The sequence below is a fragment of the Akebia trifoliata genome, chromosome 5, assembly GCF_017979445.1.
Source record: "Akebia trifoliata isolate Shusen 1 chromosome 5, ASM1797944v1, whole genome shotgun sequence".
Classification (NCBI taxonomy): Eukaryota; Viridiplantae; Streptophyta; class Magnoliopsida; order Ranunculales; family Lardizabalaceae; genus Akebia; species Akebia trifoliata.
The window spans coordinates 3,361,524-3,381,255 of NC_141379.1; the positions used below are offsets into that span (position 1 = coordinate 3,361,524).

Sequence of the window (19,732 nt, forward strand, 5' to 3'; positions counted from 1 at the left end):
GATCTTACCAAATATCAGTTCAGTTCGAAATTTCTAACTTATATCGAACAAAACACGATGGTCAACAAACTAAACCCATTTTTATGTTATCTTTTGACATATAAGATACATCTAGAATATACTAACGGGTCTAACCATGTTGAGCATTTCTAGGTCCCTAGTCCAACCCAGATTTAATGGGTTGAAAATTTTCGAGCTACAACCCTACCTTTGCCGGCTCAACATCAAAGATCCAATTAACACACCCTAATATTATCTGATATTATTAATTAAACTGGTTGATTTACTTTCTGACATTTCCAATAGAAAGCAGGGTATAAAGAAGGCTTTAGGGATTTGAATTAGAAACGAGTAGACAGATGTATTTGAAAGAAATCCCAGCCATGGTTTTAAATCTCGTCCAAGTTGTCTCTGTATCGTCCACCAACAAATATGAGTTGACAAGTCATCTCTAAGACCTGGTTTGTGCTAATTCTAAGGCATTTCTTTTTACTCAAATTAATCGGATATCTCGGCCAAGACAACTTGGTCTTGCTCATGGGGCATGAACGAGAAGTCAAAACGAGTTTTAAAACCACAATCCCAGTCCTTCCTCCTTTCTACAAATTCAATTTTAAAATTAATCAAAGATGTGTTGTTTCCGGTCTTCCTTTATCCTCTTTGCCAAAAGAGGACATTACCATTCCTATACTATCAGAGACATAAATAACTGTAATTACATCAGTTCCCATTTTGTGATTAGATTTTAAAAAAATCACATATTATGGTAGTTGTAATTAACCAACATTCTGACATAAATACCTCATGTTACTGCTACAGTTGTTCTCATTATTTCCGCCCGTTTTACTATCCTCACTTTTGACAATTATTCGCTTTATATATAACTGTGACGTGGAGAATCAGGATCACATCTGGGGTCTTGTCTGCACAACAAAGATCTTACCATCCCTTACCACACCTTCAATGTCTTGTGGAGATCCTCCATAGAGATCCTCAATTGCTTTTCCAGCACTTGCAATGCTTGAGAGAATTGATTGGCGGAACTTGCCGTCTATGATCAAGGGATCACTCAAGTAATCAAGCACAACCTTCTCTTCTTCATCCATTGGCACACTATCATAATAAGAAAGAAAAAAAAAAAGATGTTACCACAAGGTTTAATGAAATAACGGATTATAGGAAAATACCTACATTGAGTTTGACATGATCCGTTAGGGTAAAACAAGAAGCTTAGTGAAGATCGGTTAAATTGCATTGAGTTTGACATGATCCGCTAGGGTAAAACAAGAATCTTAGTGAAGTATAGTGTGAAACTAAAGCATGTAATGCACTTTTACAAAACTTTATGAAATAGTAATCTTTTGATCTCAAGAGGGTGGGTTTGTGACATGTGGCCATTACTAGAAATCATTTTAGTACGAGGGTTCTCAAATTTACAATCATCTGATTTAGGGAATCAAATAGACCTAATGACAACAAATATTAAAGTCTTGGAGGATTCATTGCTCAATAGATGAATATTTATTATATAAAGCATTAAATAAAATGTAGTGAAAGCCTTTGGCATGGACGGTGTAAAACAATCTTTAAAATTTACCTATCATAAAGCCCTGCTCCTGCATAACCTTCAAGATCTTCACCATTGGAGTCGGATCGGAAAATAATTGATCGTCTTATGAAAAGGCCAATGGGTTTGCTTGGGTAACCCAATACCTGCAAAAGAGCCAAACATGCGAGCACAGATGATGAACAATTAAATGATTAATATACAACTGCAAGACTACACCAATTGCCATTGTATATAAATACCTTGGGGGAATTAAGATCGCTTTTCTTGCAAACAAAGCTCAAAGCACGACCTGGATAAGCTCCAACTAGAGTTTCTCCTAGTCCTTTCACCACCTATACATAGAACGAGACACATAAAAATGTGTCCAATAACATAAAAAATAGAAATCTGAACAAAGCAATGGCTCATCAAACTGGCACAAAGTAAAAAAGGATGATACCTCAGTATATATCTCAGATGAATCTCCAGACGATGGGTTAGTGGTGTGGATGACAAATGCGTAATCGGCATTTATTACTTCTTGAACTAGAACAGCCATGCAGAGATAATCATGATCTAATTTCACTTTTTGTGTGCTGAAGTATGCTCTCTCATTCCACTTTGAAGCCCAAACCTGGAATTAAAGAGATCAATAAAGTGCTTCAAGCTGTGGGATCATTAATCCACAAGTATAAGGAAAAGACAGAATTATCCAGTGGTACACGAGAACATTGGATGAAATTATTAGGGCTCAACATAGATGAACAAGGAACTCTTGGAAGATTTTTTTTGGTGGGCAGAAATTGAAAGGGAGAGTAAAGATCACACCAAAAAAACAAGCAAGACTATAATTCTTTTTGCCATGCATGATCAATATTCAGCTGTTACATACATCACATGATTTCCACCTGTATCAGTCAATAGGATATGCATTCTTTCAATATGATCGATAACTAATACTAACATTCGTAAAAGTATCTTGACAATTGGAGTATCTAACAAATGTAAGAAAAGTGGAAGCAGGAAATAGGTATTTCAGATGGGGCAAGGTAACCATAGACTGATTCTCGACTCTAGGCATAAAAGGATAAATACATATTCTCAACATCTATGAGGAATGACAAAGATAATAAGTATCAAATGTGTCCTTAGATTAACATAGATAGGAAGGGATAGAACTCTTAACCCATATATGTTTCTTCTAAGAGGACTATGTAATGCTATCACAAGACTTACCTTCTTTATTGCCATCCATGCTTGTTGCCATCGCCTATCTCCTTCATCACCAGGCCATGGCATTCCTGAACTTTTCATCTTGTTCTTCAATTCTTCCACCTGAAAACAAGTCTTTCCCATCAGATGCCACCTTATTTCAAAATGGACCATTCTATGAAATAAATAGAGAGCTTTTATTGGCATTCCAACTTTTACGTATTACACCCCAATTAGAATAAAAATAAAAATAAAAGGTCGATAGTTGAGAATACGTGAAAGTCGGATGCCAATAGAAACTCTCATTTTAATTTTCTTTTAGTTTTCAATTTGTTAGATTTGGGATTTTATATGGGCCTAACCCTAATTGTGAACAACTGCTGAAGCTGTTTGAATGTGTTATAATCCTTTGTAATGTTGAGGCAAGAACTTCAACCGAATTTTTGTAATGTTTGAATGGTGTGTTTTGAATTTAAACTAAGGTGTGATAAATAAATTAAGAAATTGTGGTGTAATAAGTAAAAGTTGGGGTGCCCATAGCAGCTCGCAATAAATAGACCTTTATACGAGGCAATCCAAGGATATGAGATCCAGATGACACACCATCATTTCAAGTACCAAGATCATGCAAGCAAAACTGGCCTAAAATCATGTTTCATTTTCTTTGGTAAAAGGGCTATGCATAATTGTTGCACAAAACACAAAATAGCAAATCTTTACGTCTATTTTTTTTTGGGATTCAAACACATGGTTTCATGGTTCCACTGCATCGCATCAACCAAAATAGAGTTATGGGCTCAAATCCACCAGTTCTTTAAATCATTTCTAACATTGTGCGGAAAAAAAATTGCATTATCTCTTTCTGGTTTTGTACTGTTAGCACACTTTCATTCATATTATAGTATTTGAGTGACCAATTGAACTCTTAAACTTCAGTTCATGCCATCATACTTGCAATCTTGCAAAGCCTGTCCAGGCGATTTCCATAGTTAAATGTTGATCAAGTTAAAAGAAATGCTTTGCATACCAAATATTGTAAAGCATGTGCTTAATATACAATCCTACAAGTAGAATGGCTATACCAACTGAGGTGGTGCTGCAAGCTGCAAGACTGTCTTGCGGATCTCACCAAGTGCACTGAACTCTCCTCCTCCTAACTTTTTCTTCAGGGATTTTAATGTGTCAGCTACTGCCTGCAAATAAGGCACATAAAAAACAAAATGTATTGTTATATGAGTTTCATACTTGCATATGTGCCATAAAACTTGTCAACTATACTACCAAGATACTACAAAATGGGTTCCGTAATCCAAGTGCATGGTTCAAAGTTTTGGGCCGTTTCAGACTGTTTCGGTGGAACATTCCCGTTTCAGCCGAGACTGGAACGAAATATTGACCCCCAAACTTTGAGTTTTGAACAAAACATTGAATGTTTAACTCCTGTATCCTTGTTGTATCTAAGTATTGTAGTTTGTTAGGATAAGTTACACCTATCAACAGATGTAGATTCTTATGTTCATCAGGACGAACAGGATTCATGTAGCCGACCCAAGTAGATGGCCATGATGACTACTAAAACAGAGAAAGGTGACATAATTTTTAATACTTTAGCTCATGTTTACGAAACATGGAAAAAATATTCGGTTTGGCTGACATACACTAAAATCATATAAATAATAGCTAAAAGAATACTTGAATAAAGTGAAGATTTTTCTAAAGTGGATCGGCATGTGTTGTCTGACCAAACAAAATCTTAGAAAAGTGACAAGTGTCACAGAGGAGTTGAGACATTTGTAACAATTATTTAAATTAATTTATTATATATCTAAACATAAATGCCTTGACTAGATAGAGTTGAATGGTGAAATAAGATTCACATTGCCAACCTCAATAGTTTTTCTATTTTTTCATCATGTAACCAATATTTGGGATAACATGTTGCATGATGATGACATTGATTCACATTGAATAATGGATGAATGATGTTATAAATCATAAGAGGAGACAAACCTTATTGGAGTTATCTGAAAGAACCTTCTCAAAAACACCAAATGGCAGGGCGACTGATGTTGGAATTCCAACCCAGGATGGTACTTTGCCTTTCAGGTATGAAATGTTGCGAGATTTAGCTCCAACCTAGGACGGTAGAACCACACGGATTACATAGAATTAAAATGGAAAATTAGGACAATTGTTCGAAAAATAAAATAGATATCCACTCCTATCAGATATGACTTTCAATACTCGCAAAATCTAAGCAACCATGTCACTAAAGAATATAAGCAATAGAATAATCCCCTCAGATAAACAATAAATCTGTTTTTCAAGCCTAACCATTTCATTGGTGAACTCCTCAGATGATATAGCATATCTACCGCAAAACTGCTTTCTGACCAAAGTAACAGATGGCAAAGAACCATTGCTCGAATTAGTTGCACTTGCACCTGACAATTCAATGTCCTTGACCTCACTGGGGTTAAGGAAAAAAAGGAGAAAAAATAAGTTCTAATTCTTGTAGTTTAGAAAACGTAAATGCACAAAAAGCATCTGTATGTGACAGAAAATATACAGGAACGCATCAAATTGACCAAAAGTTGTAATGAAAAAAATTCAAAATTCAATTTATCATGGGAATCACAGATTATAATGGGTACACATTTCAGACACCTTTAAACTAGAAATAGGGTTACCTATAAACAACATCTGCAGAAGTAGGTTTTAGGCTCAATAATTTCCCTTCTTTTTTTTTGAGGTCAGCCAGAATGTTGGGGTCAAAGCACGTAGCAAAGCAGACCTGCCAGGCAGAGACGGTTGAATTTGAACATCACAACTCAATGTAACCCATTTGAAAATTCCATCCATAAAAAATAGAGGAAACACTAGTTAAATTCTAAGATCACCACTCTGAATAATGATTACCTTGCTATTTCTTGCTCTCACAGAAACGTGAGATAGAACATCTGGCATGTCAGGTGTCAGCACAGCAACTGCACCATCTGGAATCTCTTCTTCTCCTTTTACACTTTTTGCCACTAAAATAGTTGGCTGCCCATAAGATTTATTCTGAACAGCAAGCAATTCATCTACAACTACAACATATCCAACAGCTTCAACTGGGCAGATTACCTGCCAACTGTTGCCAAGATTACACAAGAATGTCAATCAATGTCGTATAATTCAAGAAAATACACTACAATCCTGTTTGGAGTTTAATTAATTATAAACCAATAAAGTCAAATTATTAAGGGGTTTCAGATTAGGTGGAAATTATATATTCAATCTACCTTCCAAGGTTGGCTGTCTTCCGAAGAACAGGATCGAGTCGATTAAGAAGTAATGACAAGGATGCAGCTGATCCAGCACGTATAATTTCTTCAGTGAATATATTTACCTGCATTAGGGCGCTTATAAGTGCAGAATCCAAGGGAGCTATAAGCTACATAACAAAAAAGAAAATGTTCCAACTTCTCAGTGCAATCCAATACATACAGCTGATTGATCAACTCCAAGCAGTGATCCAAGGTAGTCAGCAGACGGCTGCAGAACCTGCAGGTAATGCTCTGCCTTGCTTGCAAGAGCAAGCCGTGTCCTGTCAAGCACCGATTTTGCATATAATGCCCAGTTTTCATCTCTACTCTTTGACATGTTTAGGGCATGATTCCAACCCTTCATAAACAATATAAAGTATTAGATGTGATGTGAAGATTGGAATACTCCATTCTCAATCTAAAAAGAAAGAAACAGAAAAGGACAAGTAATATTTCAGTGATGCTCCATGAATATAATAGCTACGGAACAACTGCAGATCCAAAATTAATTATTCAGAGTCAATAGATACAATATAATGATAAACAACTCAAAAAGAAAAAGGGTGGAAAGTCAAAACCATGAGTTTGATCAGCCATTCCAGCACAATTCATGAGATTTTGGTCTGTCAAAGTACAAAATGATCTTACCAAAACTAAGTTTCAAAAGAAAGTTAAAACACATCTGATTTGGTGTCAGACTGGCTGCAAGGTGGGTAAGTTCCCTTCAACTCACAGGCTTTCTTCAGGGGCTAGATTTCAACTGAAGTCTATCTAGGTACAGTTGGAAACTCGCCTCTACGGAAGAATATGGTTGGAAGAATCACACTCGGTGAAAACATTTTATCAAGTCTGCCAATCTATTTCATGTCTACTTTCTTGAATGCCAGCTTCCATCACCAATGTCAAGAATCCAATATGGCAATTTTAGATAAGTAGTTATGAAAGATTGCAGTATTCTCAAGAGACATTAGAGTGTGATCAAAGCACCTTGAAATGTAGCACATTGTTCAAAATTATTAGCACTCCAGCAAACTTTATTTTCCTTTCCTCCCCTTGGATCTCAGAAAAAGTAGAAGAGCAAACAGCATCTCAAAGACTAATCTTTAAACTAAGCATAAGATGAGATGTTCATTTTTTTTTTTTTTTTTTTTTATAGGAAAGAGGTTAAAACGGGTTTTGAACCCACATTGTAATATCAACACTCACAAACTTTGTTAACTTAGCTAGCTGATGCCTTCAATATAATAGTGATCCACATCTTTCATATAGTACCTTTCATTTAGCATCACCAATAAGTGGATATGAACATATATGAATTAACAAAAGGCATAGACCAGAAGGGAGGAAGATGATCCATTCAAGACCCCAAACTTTTTGGGATAAGGTCTTGATAATGATGATGCATTTTTTTTTTTTTTTTCAGATGGCTCCAAATCCAGTTCCAGCCTCCTGGAAGCAGATCATATATTTATTTCACATGAAGCACATGGATGGAATTATAATGATGTGTTATTCGAAAATTGGAACTTAACTTCCAATTTAACAAGTATAGAAGAGAACAACCACCTCTTCTGTTGCCAAGTATTGGAGAAACAGTCTCAGTTTGTTACAGTATTTCTAGTAAAATCTATATGAATTCTTCTCTGAAATAAGTTGCCTAATGAACATTTCAATTTCTAATGAATATGTACGTATCTAGTCAATGTACTCGATCCATTATTTACCTTTAAGCAGTAGATGAGATCCTCATTATCGTCTGATGAAAGAGAGAGATTTTCAAGAACTAGTGTGATGAAGTACATAACTTTCTGCAAGAGAAACAAATAGATTGGATGAAGATTTATAAGTTTCAATATATAAAACTGAAATCAACTGAAACCAATTACATAAATGAGACAGCATATCATAAAAAAAGGGGGGCGGGGGGATTACTAGTTGGAAAAATAAATCAAACGTGCCAACAACAGGATATACCTCTGGTCCGGCACTCTTCAGCTCCTCAAATCCCCTCTCAATGACTGTTCTAACAGTGGAATCAAGGGCAATGTCCAAAAATAAGAGATCCTTGAGACGATCATGAGACTTAAGAAGTAAAGGTCGAAGCTCCTCACGAGCCTCAAGCAAACCCTACATTTAAGAATTCAATATAGATAAAATTTGAAGGCCAGAGTATAAATGAAATTAGATGATCAAATGCCCATATCACTATCTCACTCACTTCAAGAAGAGGTTCTACATTCTTATCTTCAATATGATCTACAACAAACTGCAGCAGTTCCTGTTTGTATGATTCAGCAAGAAATACAGCCAACAGTGTTTAGCATACTGGATCATTCTGGTGACTACTATGTGGATATTAAGAAAGAGTAATGATGAAATGTGTTACCGGAAATCCAGATGGCAATCCTGATATGGGATTTATCTTCACCCCAACCATGAAGCCCTGACCCTGAAGGAAATTAAAAGTTTCATCAAATATTAAGACCACGTCATTGCTTTTCAAGGGGGCTCTAGCCCAATGCCATTACCTCGGCCTTGTAACCCATGCAAATTGCAACTGCAGACTCAAGATCAGCACCTGAATGAACTGCCTGTAGAATAAAACACCAGAAAACTTTAAGTAGGATCATGTGATGCACTCCACAAGGCATGGAATGGGAGGCAAAAATTATTGACAAATAAGTCCACATGAGAAGAGCATGAACAGAGTTATAATTGGAATGTTTTTTTCCTAACATAGTTTTAAATAGAGAGAGAGAGAGAGAGAGAGAGAGATGTATCAGTCCCTTTGGCCATATGTTGAGGGTGTTCTTGTCTTTTATGATGCTAAAAGGCATAACATATAATCTGTTTTGGGCAAGACTAGAGGGCTTCTGTTCATTTTATCAAGCTCTTCGTAGTTCACTTTCATGAGCACATGCCACATCATTTCTGATGTCATCAGACCATACAGCTTCTTTTTCTACATCCTTTTTTACTTCATCTTTTATAAATTATGTACTGAAGATTAAGCAAACCAAATTGATCACCATAAGATGTGCACACTTTATTTGGTTGTCATTAAACATGACTCTGGAATTCAAAAATTAAAGAATGAAGTCTCAATCAATGATAATATACCATGCACCCAATGAAGCTCCTCTACTATCTGTACGAAGCAAACACTTAACTTTACAAAAGTAATAGGAAAACCCTCAATTTCAACTTTTTTCATTGAAAAATCTTCAAATGTTCTAGACAACTTTGCAATCTTCAAGTCATACAGAAATATATTGCAAAACTATTGCACAGAAAAAATAATTTGGCTACGAAGGTTTTTCAAGCCAACCTTTAAAGTTCTCATGTACTTCCCAAGATCACGCAAAAGACCATCCTTCTGATCTCTCCTAAAATGTGGTTCAGAATGAATGGCACGATCATAACTTAAAAGGCGTTCTTTCGTGATGCCATTTGAGTTCAGAGTATTCCAATAAACACTGACATCAAAGTCACTTTTAATATAATCAATAAGTGCCTGCAAGAAAACCCTTTGTGAGATCAATTCTGAAAATGAAACTGAAGAAGTCTGCCCAAATTTTTGCATGTCAAATACCTGGCAGATTATAACATCATCAGGACTAGTGTTATTATGCAGTTTCTGATGCCATTCCTCCATTATGCCACCCTTGCAATCATTATTTCTCTGCAGATGTGGAATAATTTTTCATGTAGTTTAAACGATCATTTCCATAATGAATGACTAAGACAAAAAATCCTATATAGAGATCCAATATCTACCTGGATAACCAAGATTTCATCCCGGATACGCTGTCCTACATCCCCTTCACCTCCACGACCAACAGTAGACATTATCATCCGCAAAATTTCTCGGTGCTGAGGGTGACTTTTGTATATATTTTGAAGTGAGTCAGTCAGTCTGTCCTGAGCTCTACTGATCTCACTGCAATAATAGGAGGATAAAGATCTCCTTCAGAAATTAAAAATTGACAGCACATATCTTTACAGGAGCTTACAGCCCGTTTCTAAACAAAAAACAAATGGAAACAAGACCAAAATCTGTTTTTATAAAGCAATAGACGTTTGAGAATTGGAAACAGCTTCAACCGTTCAATATAAGAGCCACTTAGAGGTTCAATGTGATTACTCATTACGAGAGAGAATTTTACATCAAAAACCTCCAAAAAAAGAAAGAAAAGAAAACTGGCATCTCAGTCACTTGAATCAAGTAAGAAAAAAAAGCTGACACCCCAGTTGCTTGAATAAAGTATCTCATAAGGGATGTACCGTGGCTTCACATTGTAGTTCTTATTCCATATGAGCTGCCTTGTGGCCATAAACCTCATCCACACAAGAATCCCTGCAAGACCTAATTCTCCATTGTTTGTGGCCCACTCTATCAAGTCCGCTGCAATGTTAAATCTACAAACAGAAAGTGGAATACTATTTCAAGAACAATCCACAGAATTAAAGTCTTCCATTCCTTGTATAAAAACAAGCATAGGAGATGACAATTAAAACAAGAAATTCGTGTAGAAATAGGAAGCCACTTTCGAACATCAGTCAGATGTTAGACCTTATATTGAGTAGAGAAAAGTACAACTTATAACTATATATATATTTATATAAGAAAAAGAAAAAATCAACTAGTACAAATTTCCTACTTGCCCTGCCAGATTAATTAAAAGCAAATGGCTGTAAGAATCAACATTCTTCACAGTAAGTGGGGAAAGTTGTATAAATAGGGTGCTTTTCAGGAAAGATGAGGCTACGATTGCTTCCAAGTGGCGCGATTCAATTAAAACTTTTTAAGTGCCCCAAGAAACCACCCCTGAGCTACGTAGTATGCAAACAGACTATTATAGTGGGTCCATCTCTGCTGCAAACATCAAAAGATTATAAATGAAACATAATTTGAATGGGTATGCATAAACAAATGATAAGTCCCTGGATAGGAGTAAAAGGAAGGTTAGTATTGAATGGTTGATCGAAACGTAGGGGGGAATCCACACCCCATTAAGCCAATCAAACAGTGAAGCTAGGATGGAACAGCCAAAACAGGATACATGTAACCAACACTAAATAGTTGGGACAAGTTATGAATGAAGATGTTAAATGCAACCAGAAGAGTAGATTTTAAAAGAAAGCCAAATTTTATCGAAGCAGGGATCATCATGAAGATATTTCAAAGCAATACAACAATGCTTTGATTATTACTTTTTTTAGAGTAGTGTCACTTGATACAATCACTAATTACTTAGCTTCAATAAATTGATTAATATATAACCCATAGGAATGGAACCAACTTGATAAAAGTTGAATTTCCTTGCTTCCACTCATGTCAGGGCCCAATCAAATTTAGATAACTGTGGTTTCATTCAAGTCATCAATGCATACCATGTGATTGTATCAAGGAACAACATTGACGTTTTATAAAGTGCAACATTTTGGACAGGAAAGGCCAGTAAATAGAGAGGGACTTACGGAATTATGTCCAAAGAAGCTCTGAACCACCTAGTATTTATGTATAAAACAACACTAAATATTTCGCACATGTACCACTTAGGAGCCTTGGAGACCAACAATCAATCTATCAAAAGAATCCTCTAAAATAAACTAATCAAAAGTTTTCTTTATGTTAAGAAGCTCAACTGATCAATTTACAAGAAATTACTGACCTATGCATAAAGGACTTCTGAGCCTCACTTTCCATATCTGCTATTTTGTCCAATAAAGATTTTGCAGTACCTTCGCCACCACCAGCATCCTTTTATGGAAAGAGGTTGTAGTTAGTAAAATCTATAAAATTTAAATAATAAAAAAATGGCAACCTAGATAAAATTCTAAGAAAAATCCTAATTTGAAAATTAAAACAGGGAGCAACCTTTCGGAGCTTCTTAGATTTGACGCTAAATTCAACATAAAAGTCAGATCCACTATTTTTTATCCAATTTCCACCAGAACGAAGGACAAACGGCATCCCTACATAATTGTCTTCTCCAATCTCTATTTCTAAAGATCGCACCTGAAACATAAAATGAGAATGTGAAAATTATTTTCACTCGATAATTATAGTTCTATCAATTATTGGAAAAAACTGAGAAACATATTGGCTCTCAGTACCATTAAGGCATACAGAAACAGATCAAAGTTGACAGGGGTACCTGGTTAGGAGAATCACTAGAATGGCTTTCTGCAAATTGTGTTTCACTAGCCTTGTCCAGTGAAACTGATCCCTTGGGCAATACACCTGGAGGTGGTGCCTGCAAAAATCACACACCACTTGTAAAAAAATTGAGAACACAAAATGCAATTATAAGTGGTTGAAAAAGAAAACAATAATGACCCATTCAAAAATCCGTTATCCACAAAATAATTTGTAGATTAAAATAAGACTACCATCATCATAAGGCATTTCCAGTGATTAACTGATGTTAAATCTTACCAGCCACTCTCCAGCGATTTTTGATAGAGCCCAATGAAGGGTAAGTGGCCCATTGAAATCTGTAGCCAGAAAAACTTTTGTCTTGCCAGGAGGCTTGGTTACGAGTGCCTTGAATTGTAGAAGGAAACAAATGAGTTAGAAGAAGAATCCCAAATGTAATATTTTCATTTAGTAAAACACATCACAAACACAGGAATACTAACTAGAAGTTCCTTATCACCAAGCTTAAAGATTTTCTTATTTAAAATGTGACCACCATCCTGCTCTTCCTTAGCCTTGCAGAAAAGCTCAACTTCTGTTGGGGCTTTTGGAGTGATAGAATATTTTTCTTCCACAGTAACATCAGCATATTTATTGAGCAGCTGCATAAAGTCCCTTTTCTTGCGCTGAATCTTTTCAGCGGTAAAATATCTTTTCTTCTGTAGTTGCTTGGCAACTTTAGTTTGGATCTCTCCTTTGATAATTTTCTTACGTATCGCATCAAGAGAAGAACCCTTATCTAATTCAACTTGCAGCTCTTTTCTAGCTTCCTCAAACTCCTTCTGTTAATGAAACACACACAAGTCAAGATTCAATATCAGAATGTGAGTGAGAACTGAGGACCCATCTTAAAAATTATTCAAAGAGTAGTACACTAATCCACATTTGCTCAAACATTAACAATTGCAAGAAAACAAGAATATAAAATTAAGGCAGAAGGAGGTGTGAACTCTACAAGTTGTTGATCAGGGCCATAGTTGGGTTTCCCTGCTTTCTCCCATCGTATATAAGCCTGTATCTGTACAAGATCATCAGGTATCTTGCTCTTGCCTTCAGGAGGACTGGCCTCCTGTGTTCTACTTTTAACCTCACTTTTTGTGATCTTTTTTCGAAGGTCTTCTATGGAAATGCCCCTTGCTACTTCCTCCAATAGTTCTGTCCGAGCTGCCTCATATTCCACCTATATAATGTTTGAAAGTATATCAACAAACAGAAGTAGAAAACCACAAAAAACAGAACTGCCAAGTCAATCTTCTTTTGAAGGCATGAAGAACAGCTTCTTGCTGAACCTATAAAAAAATCAGATGTTATACCCTAGGACATGAAAAGCTTGAATTGTTGAGTGTTGTATTACACCTCAGCTCCGGGGTATCATGTGCTCACGTATCATGCCCCAGTCCGACTCGTGACCCTCTTATATTCATAGTTGCGCCTTCCCCATCAAATCGGTCTTTTGGGGTAAATGGTTATCAACATAGTATCAGAGCGCTAGGCTCATGTAGGTCATGGGTTCGAGTCTCCTCGAGGGAATTTTCCACTCTTATGGATGAGGGGGAGTGTTGAGTGTTATATTATCCACCTCCGCTCCCGGGTATCACGTGCTCACATATTGTGCCCCAGTTCAACCAGTGACCCTCTTATATTCATGTGCCTTCCCCATTAGAATGGTCTTTTGAGGTAAATGGTTTGTCAACATGAATTGGCTCCCATCTTTCTTCAAAGAAAGAATGGACAATTCACGAGAGTTTCCATCAAACAAGTTCTACCACAAATCCTAGATTGGCCTCCAAATTCTAGTTGCAAATTGCACTAATATTCCAGATTTTTTTAAAAAAATATTACAAAAATTTTATCCTAGGTTTTTAGAATTGATCGCAAGAAATTGATGTCTCACAAGTAACTGATTTATTTTTATTTTTATTTTTCTAATTTTCTAACAAGAAAATCATCAGATTTTTATGCATAACTTAAGGAATGATATATTTAAACATTACAATTTTTTACATATGAATGCCATATTTTCATTCGTTAATTTTGCCAAGACTTCTGGGTATAAAGTTGAGAGAACAAAAAGCTTTACAACACAAACCAACCATTTTCAGCCTAATTTACATGAAAATACTAACTTACAAGAAAAAAGAAAAAAAATGCATGAAAATACCAAGTGCATGCTTCAATAAAATCAACTTGAGTTGGATGCGCATCATCACTAGTAGTGAAACGGGTCTTATGTTGACGTTGGGTACTTGTAGCCCCATAGATTGATCAGGTTCGCCTGGTAATGTACTAGGTGGGTTGGGGCCACAGTACATTGCATGTGTAACTTCCTTAGTTGCATGCCATGTGACCAATTCATTGGGGTGTACACACCATCATGCTTGGTGATATGAAGACATGTATGACCATACACATAATATTAGATGTCATAAATGGAACCCTCATAATGTGCCACATGGAATGGCTCCATTCTCACATTTGGCAATTTATGTAACACTTCAGTGGCCACCTAACATTCATGTGGCATTTTATGCAGTTTGTTTTCTTTTGACATGGAGTTCCAATTGAGTCCAAGATTTCTAATGGTGTGGGATCTAAGGAAACATCGTTGTTGATGAATGCCTGCTTAATGAAGGTAATGGTATCATGACATTGTTAGTGCCTATTAGAAATACTTGATGAAGCATAGATAAATGCACATTGGGGTGGGTCAGCATGTGCAGAGATGTCAATGCTTTGCATCTTTTCTCGCATGAAAAGCCCCATTTGTCATTCTAAAAAAGAAAAAGGAATGAACAATGGTGTGTTATGTAGTATAGTGACAGCGGGTTTCAAGTCTTGTTGGACACTTTCTTTTTTCACATGTATGTTGACTCTGCTCAAGGGTCATGTGCAACCATGTGACTAATATAATACCTATCATCAGGCAGTGGGTCGACATGCACAGAAATTGATAGGTCTTTTGACAACTCAAATTCAACATTTGCATATTTTTCATTGAAGATATGCCTTAATGCAACTTAATGCCTTGTATTCCTTCATCCATGTCTGACAAGCCATTGGTAGCGACAAATGCCCTTCACTTTTTTCTAGCGGCTTACAATGTTCCGAAGGTAACCAGATGACGTTGATGCTCCACTATTCAACAATTTCATCCCTAGTAATTGGCACACATAATGGCGATGAGGTTGTGAGTTTTAGACATGCAGTGCAAGAACATGTGGATTAGCATGTCAGTTTGAACAAAATAGAGAATGACATTTTATAGAGGTTCTTGCACCTCCCAACCTGTAGGCCGTCGCTAATTGGGAATAAGTTTTGTTGCCTCTAAGTCATTATCATGAGGTAATTCTTGCTCTCACACTTCACTGTGTGGCTGGGTCATCTCAGTGCTTTTTGTGTTCCTTGTCTTTGTATGAAAAAAAAGAGTCACCTCTCCAATGGAATAGACAAAATGCATAGGATTATGACATTGTGTGCACATATGCATACACGTAAGTTGAAATGTGGAGTGAAGTGGCTGCAATTTCCACTCAAACCAAGTGAACTTTTTCAGTCGCTCTTGTATCAATGAGATAGAAAGAGTGGATGGGGGAAATAGAATGCGAGGGAGGGAGCATATCAATAGAGGAGTTGATGCTAGTTCAAGGGAGATTTTGATGTACACACGGATTTATTTATTTGTGAAAAGGACTTAAGAAGTTAACCTTTCATAATGTGCCACAGAGTTTGGCTTGATTGGCCCACATGCTAATCATGTGACATTTTGACCTCACTAAGCACACATGTAGACCTTTATCCCATGCAGTGGGGTACCCAAAATGCACCGTCCATAGTAATTATGATGGAGACAAATTGTAAATTGTAATAATGAACTCTAAAAGTCAGATAAATGGAAATATAATTCATATAAAAATTTTATTGTAGACAAAAATATCCACTTGCCTTTTCTTGCTCTGGAGTATACATTTGTTTACCCTTTCTTTCCCACCTCAAATATGCTTGAATCTGTACAAGATCTTCAGGAACTGAAACATTTGAACTCAGCTTCTCTTTCCATGAGAACTGAACACGGAAGTTCTTCCCATTATCTTTGATCCTACCAATATAACAAGTGAAGTTGAGATTTTTCAATAAATGTTGATCAATGACGTACCAGACCAAGTCCAATAAAAACCAGAGACTACTAACCATTTATTATGGGCCTCGTCATGTAAAAGAAACTCAATGGCTTGTATTTTTGGGTCATCAATCTCTATCTTCAAGATGGAATTGGAACCAGACTACAAGAAAACAAATGATTCATTTCTTGATTTAAAAGAATTAAAAGAAAATACTCATCAATAAAACCAATTGGAAAGAATGCCTATAAAGATATAGAATTACTCAAGAAACTTACTTTCTGAAAGGGACTTCTAAGAGCCTGGTTCATGTGTGTTTTTGTTCCATCAGGCCGACGGGAAGGAAGTACCCAGTTCCTAAAGAAGCCCAAGAAAAATAATAATAATAAGACATTGGAAAAATGAGTGAAGGAAAGAGACTTAAGAAAATAATAATAAAGTAAAACCTTAAACACATTAATGGACTCACTTTTGTCTATCACGAATGCCACCCCAGTGAAGAATCAGAGAGTCACTGCTATTCGTAACTTGAATATCTATTTGCTGGAGAGCCCCCGAAGAAGGAGCACTAACATCTATCTGTTAAGTTGCAGGGATGACATATGGTGCAAGTAAATTGGTCAAATCATTTTCAACGGGAAATAATTATTTATACTTATAGGAAAATAATTACCAGTAATTCAGAATTTCCACCAAGATTATACTTCCCCGCAAGCTGATTTAAGACAAAAAATGGCCATGAGTACACATTTAAAGCAATTTTGTCAAACTGTCTTCTGACATCAATAGGAGTCAACTTTTACTAATTGTTTTAAGACATCAAGCTGGGTTCAGCTCGTAATTGTTACATCATGGAGCTCAGAAACAGATACTAATTAGCAAAGCACTATGTTAAGGGGAACTGAACAAGGGAAGAAACATATGTTAAGGGGAACTGAACAGTAAAATAAGGAAGAAAAGATAAAATAATATTCTCAGGTGCTCTGGAAGAAATCCACTAGGAATTTTTTTCTCAGTTATCCGAAAATGGATCGCAAAAGAGATCTTTTGAAAGAAACAACAAATATGATGGGATCCTTTGTATTCAAATCCAATGACAGAAACCCCAAAGAACCAAACCACACACCTTAAATACCGCTAAGAGATGTATGGTTTTGTTTATGCAATGGAACGACATAATTATTTTTAAGAGTAGATTAATGAAGTGTAGGGAAACAAGTCTTCGAACAACATTCAAGCTCCATTCAGAACACTTGGATAATCAACTTTATATGAAGGATATCATTTTTTTATGATGTAGGGTGTTCCTACTCCATACAGATACACCAACTCGCCACAAATTGGCATGGTGGTTGTAATCGTGTGCGTGTGCGTGTGCGTGTGGAGGGAGAGGGAGTAAGGAACTCAATCTCACGCCTCTGGGGAGCAACCCAGGGTGCTGAACCACTGCTCCAGCACCCAGGTCCTATACAATTAAACAAGTTGATTCTATCATATGGTTGTATCAATGCTATAAGCCTCTATAAGTTAATGCACTAGGGTATCTTTTTCAAAATTAATTATTAATAATTCAGTAACACACCCCCAAAACCTGTAATAACAGGGAATGTTTTTCCTTGTTCTTTCCTCTTTATGTTCCTTCTCCAATAGAACTAGGCCACTTCTCGAAAGAAAAAAATGACAAAAAGTATGTTTAGTACATTTAATTAAAAAAATCTAGAACAGAGCCGCATTATCCACGACAACATAGTAGCAAGAAAGACAGGATCGGTTCCACTCCATGACCGGTTAGATGATCTAAATCAACCTTCACCAATACATCTAATACTATTTGTACATAATTTCTTCTAAAAAAACTACAATTTGAAATTAAGAATGATTTATAATAATAATAAAAACTCATACAATATGAAAAAGAAATTACCCCGGACGCAGGATCTGTAGTTAATATGGCACGGGGAACAATCGAAACCATACGGCGAGCTCCCTTGGACAGTTTCAATTTCTTCGTATCCCGGAACTTTGTGATAGTTAATGGTTTCTTTAACTGTAGAGCTGCTTGGATTGTCGGTGAGGTTTGGAACAAAGAATTTCCAGAAACTGCAGAATTAGCCCTACTTCGATGCTCTAGAACAGGCGATCGGTACAGAGATTTTTGGAGTAAGCTATGCCCTAGAGTATTACTCATGTTCCTTGATCAATAACTGCTAAAATCTTACAAAATACAATAATCAGATTGCAGAAAACTTGGGGGAAAAAAAAAGGTCATAAATTTAACTAAACATTCGAAGATCTCACATTCCTAGCTCAAACTACATCAATCTAAACACCGAAAACGTCAGCATTTCCAATTCAGTTGATCAAACTTCTCCATCAGATCAGATAAAAAATCGAAATTGCATCTAAAATCTTAAACAAAATCCTAAATTTCTGAACTCGAATGCCAAAAAATAAAAATAAAAAGACTTCAAAAATCTGATAATATATATACCTCAATATTTCCACTTCAGTTGATCAAACTTCTCGTTCAGATCAGATAAAAAATCGAAATTGCATCTTAAATCTTCAACAAAATCCTAAATTTCTGAACTCAAATTCAAAAGCAAAAAACGAAAAAAAAATAAAAAAAATCTGATAAATATATCAATTTAAGCGTTCGAATGACGAATAAACCTGAAAAGTGTTTAAAATACCTCAATTCGATTTCCTGAAAAATTTAAACAAATCGAATTCTTCAAGATTTTTATTTTTCTGCTTTTGTCTTTGTCCTTGTTCTCAAGGATGGAGAAAGGGATCTAAAGTAGTAGAAGAAGTTCCAACTTTTATATAGTTTCTCCTATTTTGGTTTATATCGGGAGATTGGGAATCGGAAAACCAATGAAGCGTTTGCCGCGCTTTATTTCTATTATCTTTCCACGTGGCTATCTGAAATACCGGACACGTGGAGATAACCTCGGAAATATGAAGTTGTCACGTGGTCATTGCTGAATAAATAGAAGACACATGGCGTGGGGTCCGTGAATATCATGATATTTCAAATAGAAACACTTAAGTACCCCTGTCATTTTCCAAAATTATCAAAATTGCCCTTCTCTGTTGATATACACACCACTCTGCAAGAAACATATCGTCCGTCCATTTTAGATATTTTTACTAAAAAGTTAGGGAAGCTCTATTCTGGTGAAATTAAATATATCTCTGAGTTCTCAAATTGATGGCATACCTTCAGCTTTGGCTTTTCATGAGGGGGGGGGGGGGGGGGGAGAGAGAAAGAGACAAAATGTCACATATAATAAAAAATAAAAAATCAGTTGTGCCCGACCTTAGCCTCTTCTTCTAGTTT

At 36.1% G+C, this 19,732-nt stretch overlaps 1 protein-coding gene across 9 annotated transcripts; it reads right to left on the bottom strand.

The window, feature by feature from the left end:
* Window positions 1-706: 706 nt before the first annotated feature.
* On the bottom strand, window positions 707-19,237 carry SEX1 (Pyruvate phosphate dikinase, PEP/pyruvate binding domain-containing protein). Of its 9 annotated transcripts, none has more exons than XM_086442134.1 (35): window positions 19,083-19,237; window positions 18,881-18,973; window positions 18,314-18,593; window positions 17,063-17,104; window positions 16,859-16,968; window positions 16,668-16,746; window positions 16,460-16,551; window positions 16,214-16,367; window positions 13,227-13,451; window positions 12,715-13,053; window positions 12,512-12,619; window positions 12,231-12,329; window positions 11,951-12,091; window positions 11,745-11,833; window positions 10,354-10,488; window positions 9,847-10,009; window positions 9,662-9,751; window positions 9,398-9,583; window positions 8,598-8,660; window positions 8,456-8,518; window positions 8,288-8,347; window positions 8,044-8,196; window positions 7,794-7,877; window positions 6,251-6,427; window positions 6,046-6,152; window positions 5,681-5,894; window positions 5,452-5,555; window positions 5,096-5,231; window positions 4,772-4,897; window positions 3,844-3,954; window positions 2,786-2,884; window positions 2,010-2,183; window positions 1,810-1,902; window positions 1,598-1,713; window positions 707-1,113 (listed from the first exon to the last, which is right to left on the bottom strand). In XM_086442134.1, the coding sequence occupies exons 3-35, from the start codon at window positions 18,575-18,577 to the stop codon at window positions 906-908; spliced, it is 4,404 nt and encodes a 1,467-aa protein (XP_086298260.1). In that variant the 5' UTR covers window positions 18,578-18,593; window positions 18,881-18,973; window positions 19,083-19,237; the 3' UTR covers window positions 707-905. The 9 variants fall into 9 exon arrangements, with proteins under 9 accessions (XP_086298260.1, XP_086298263.1, XP_086298259.1 ...); XM_086442137.1 differs by having other exon boundaries at window positions 18,314-18,596; XM_086442133.1 differs by having other exon boundaries at window positions 18,314-18,603.
* Window positions 19,238-19,732: the final 495 nt, after the last annotated feature.

Coding starts and splice junctions, on each gene's coding strand:
- SEX1 (XM_086442134.1), bottom strand. CDS start 18,577: ATGAGTAATACTCTAGGGCATAGCTTACTCCAAAAATCTCTGTACCGA. Junction 11,834..11,950: donor AATCTAAGAAGCTCCGAAAG/GTTGCTCCCTGT, acceptor TTTCCATAAAAG/GATGCTGGTGGTGGCGAAGG. Junction 1,714..1,809: donor GCGATCTTAATTCCCCCAAG/GTATTTATATAC, acceptor GCTCTTTTGCAG/GTATTGGGTTACCCAAGCAA.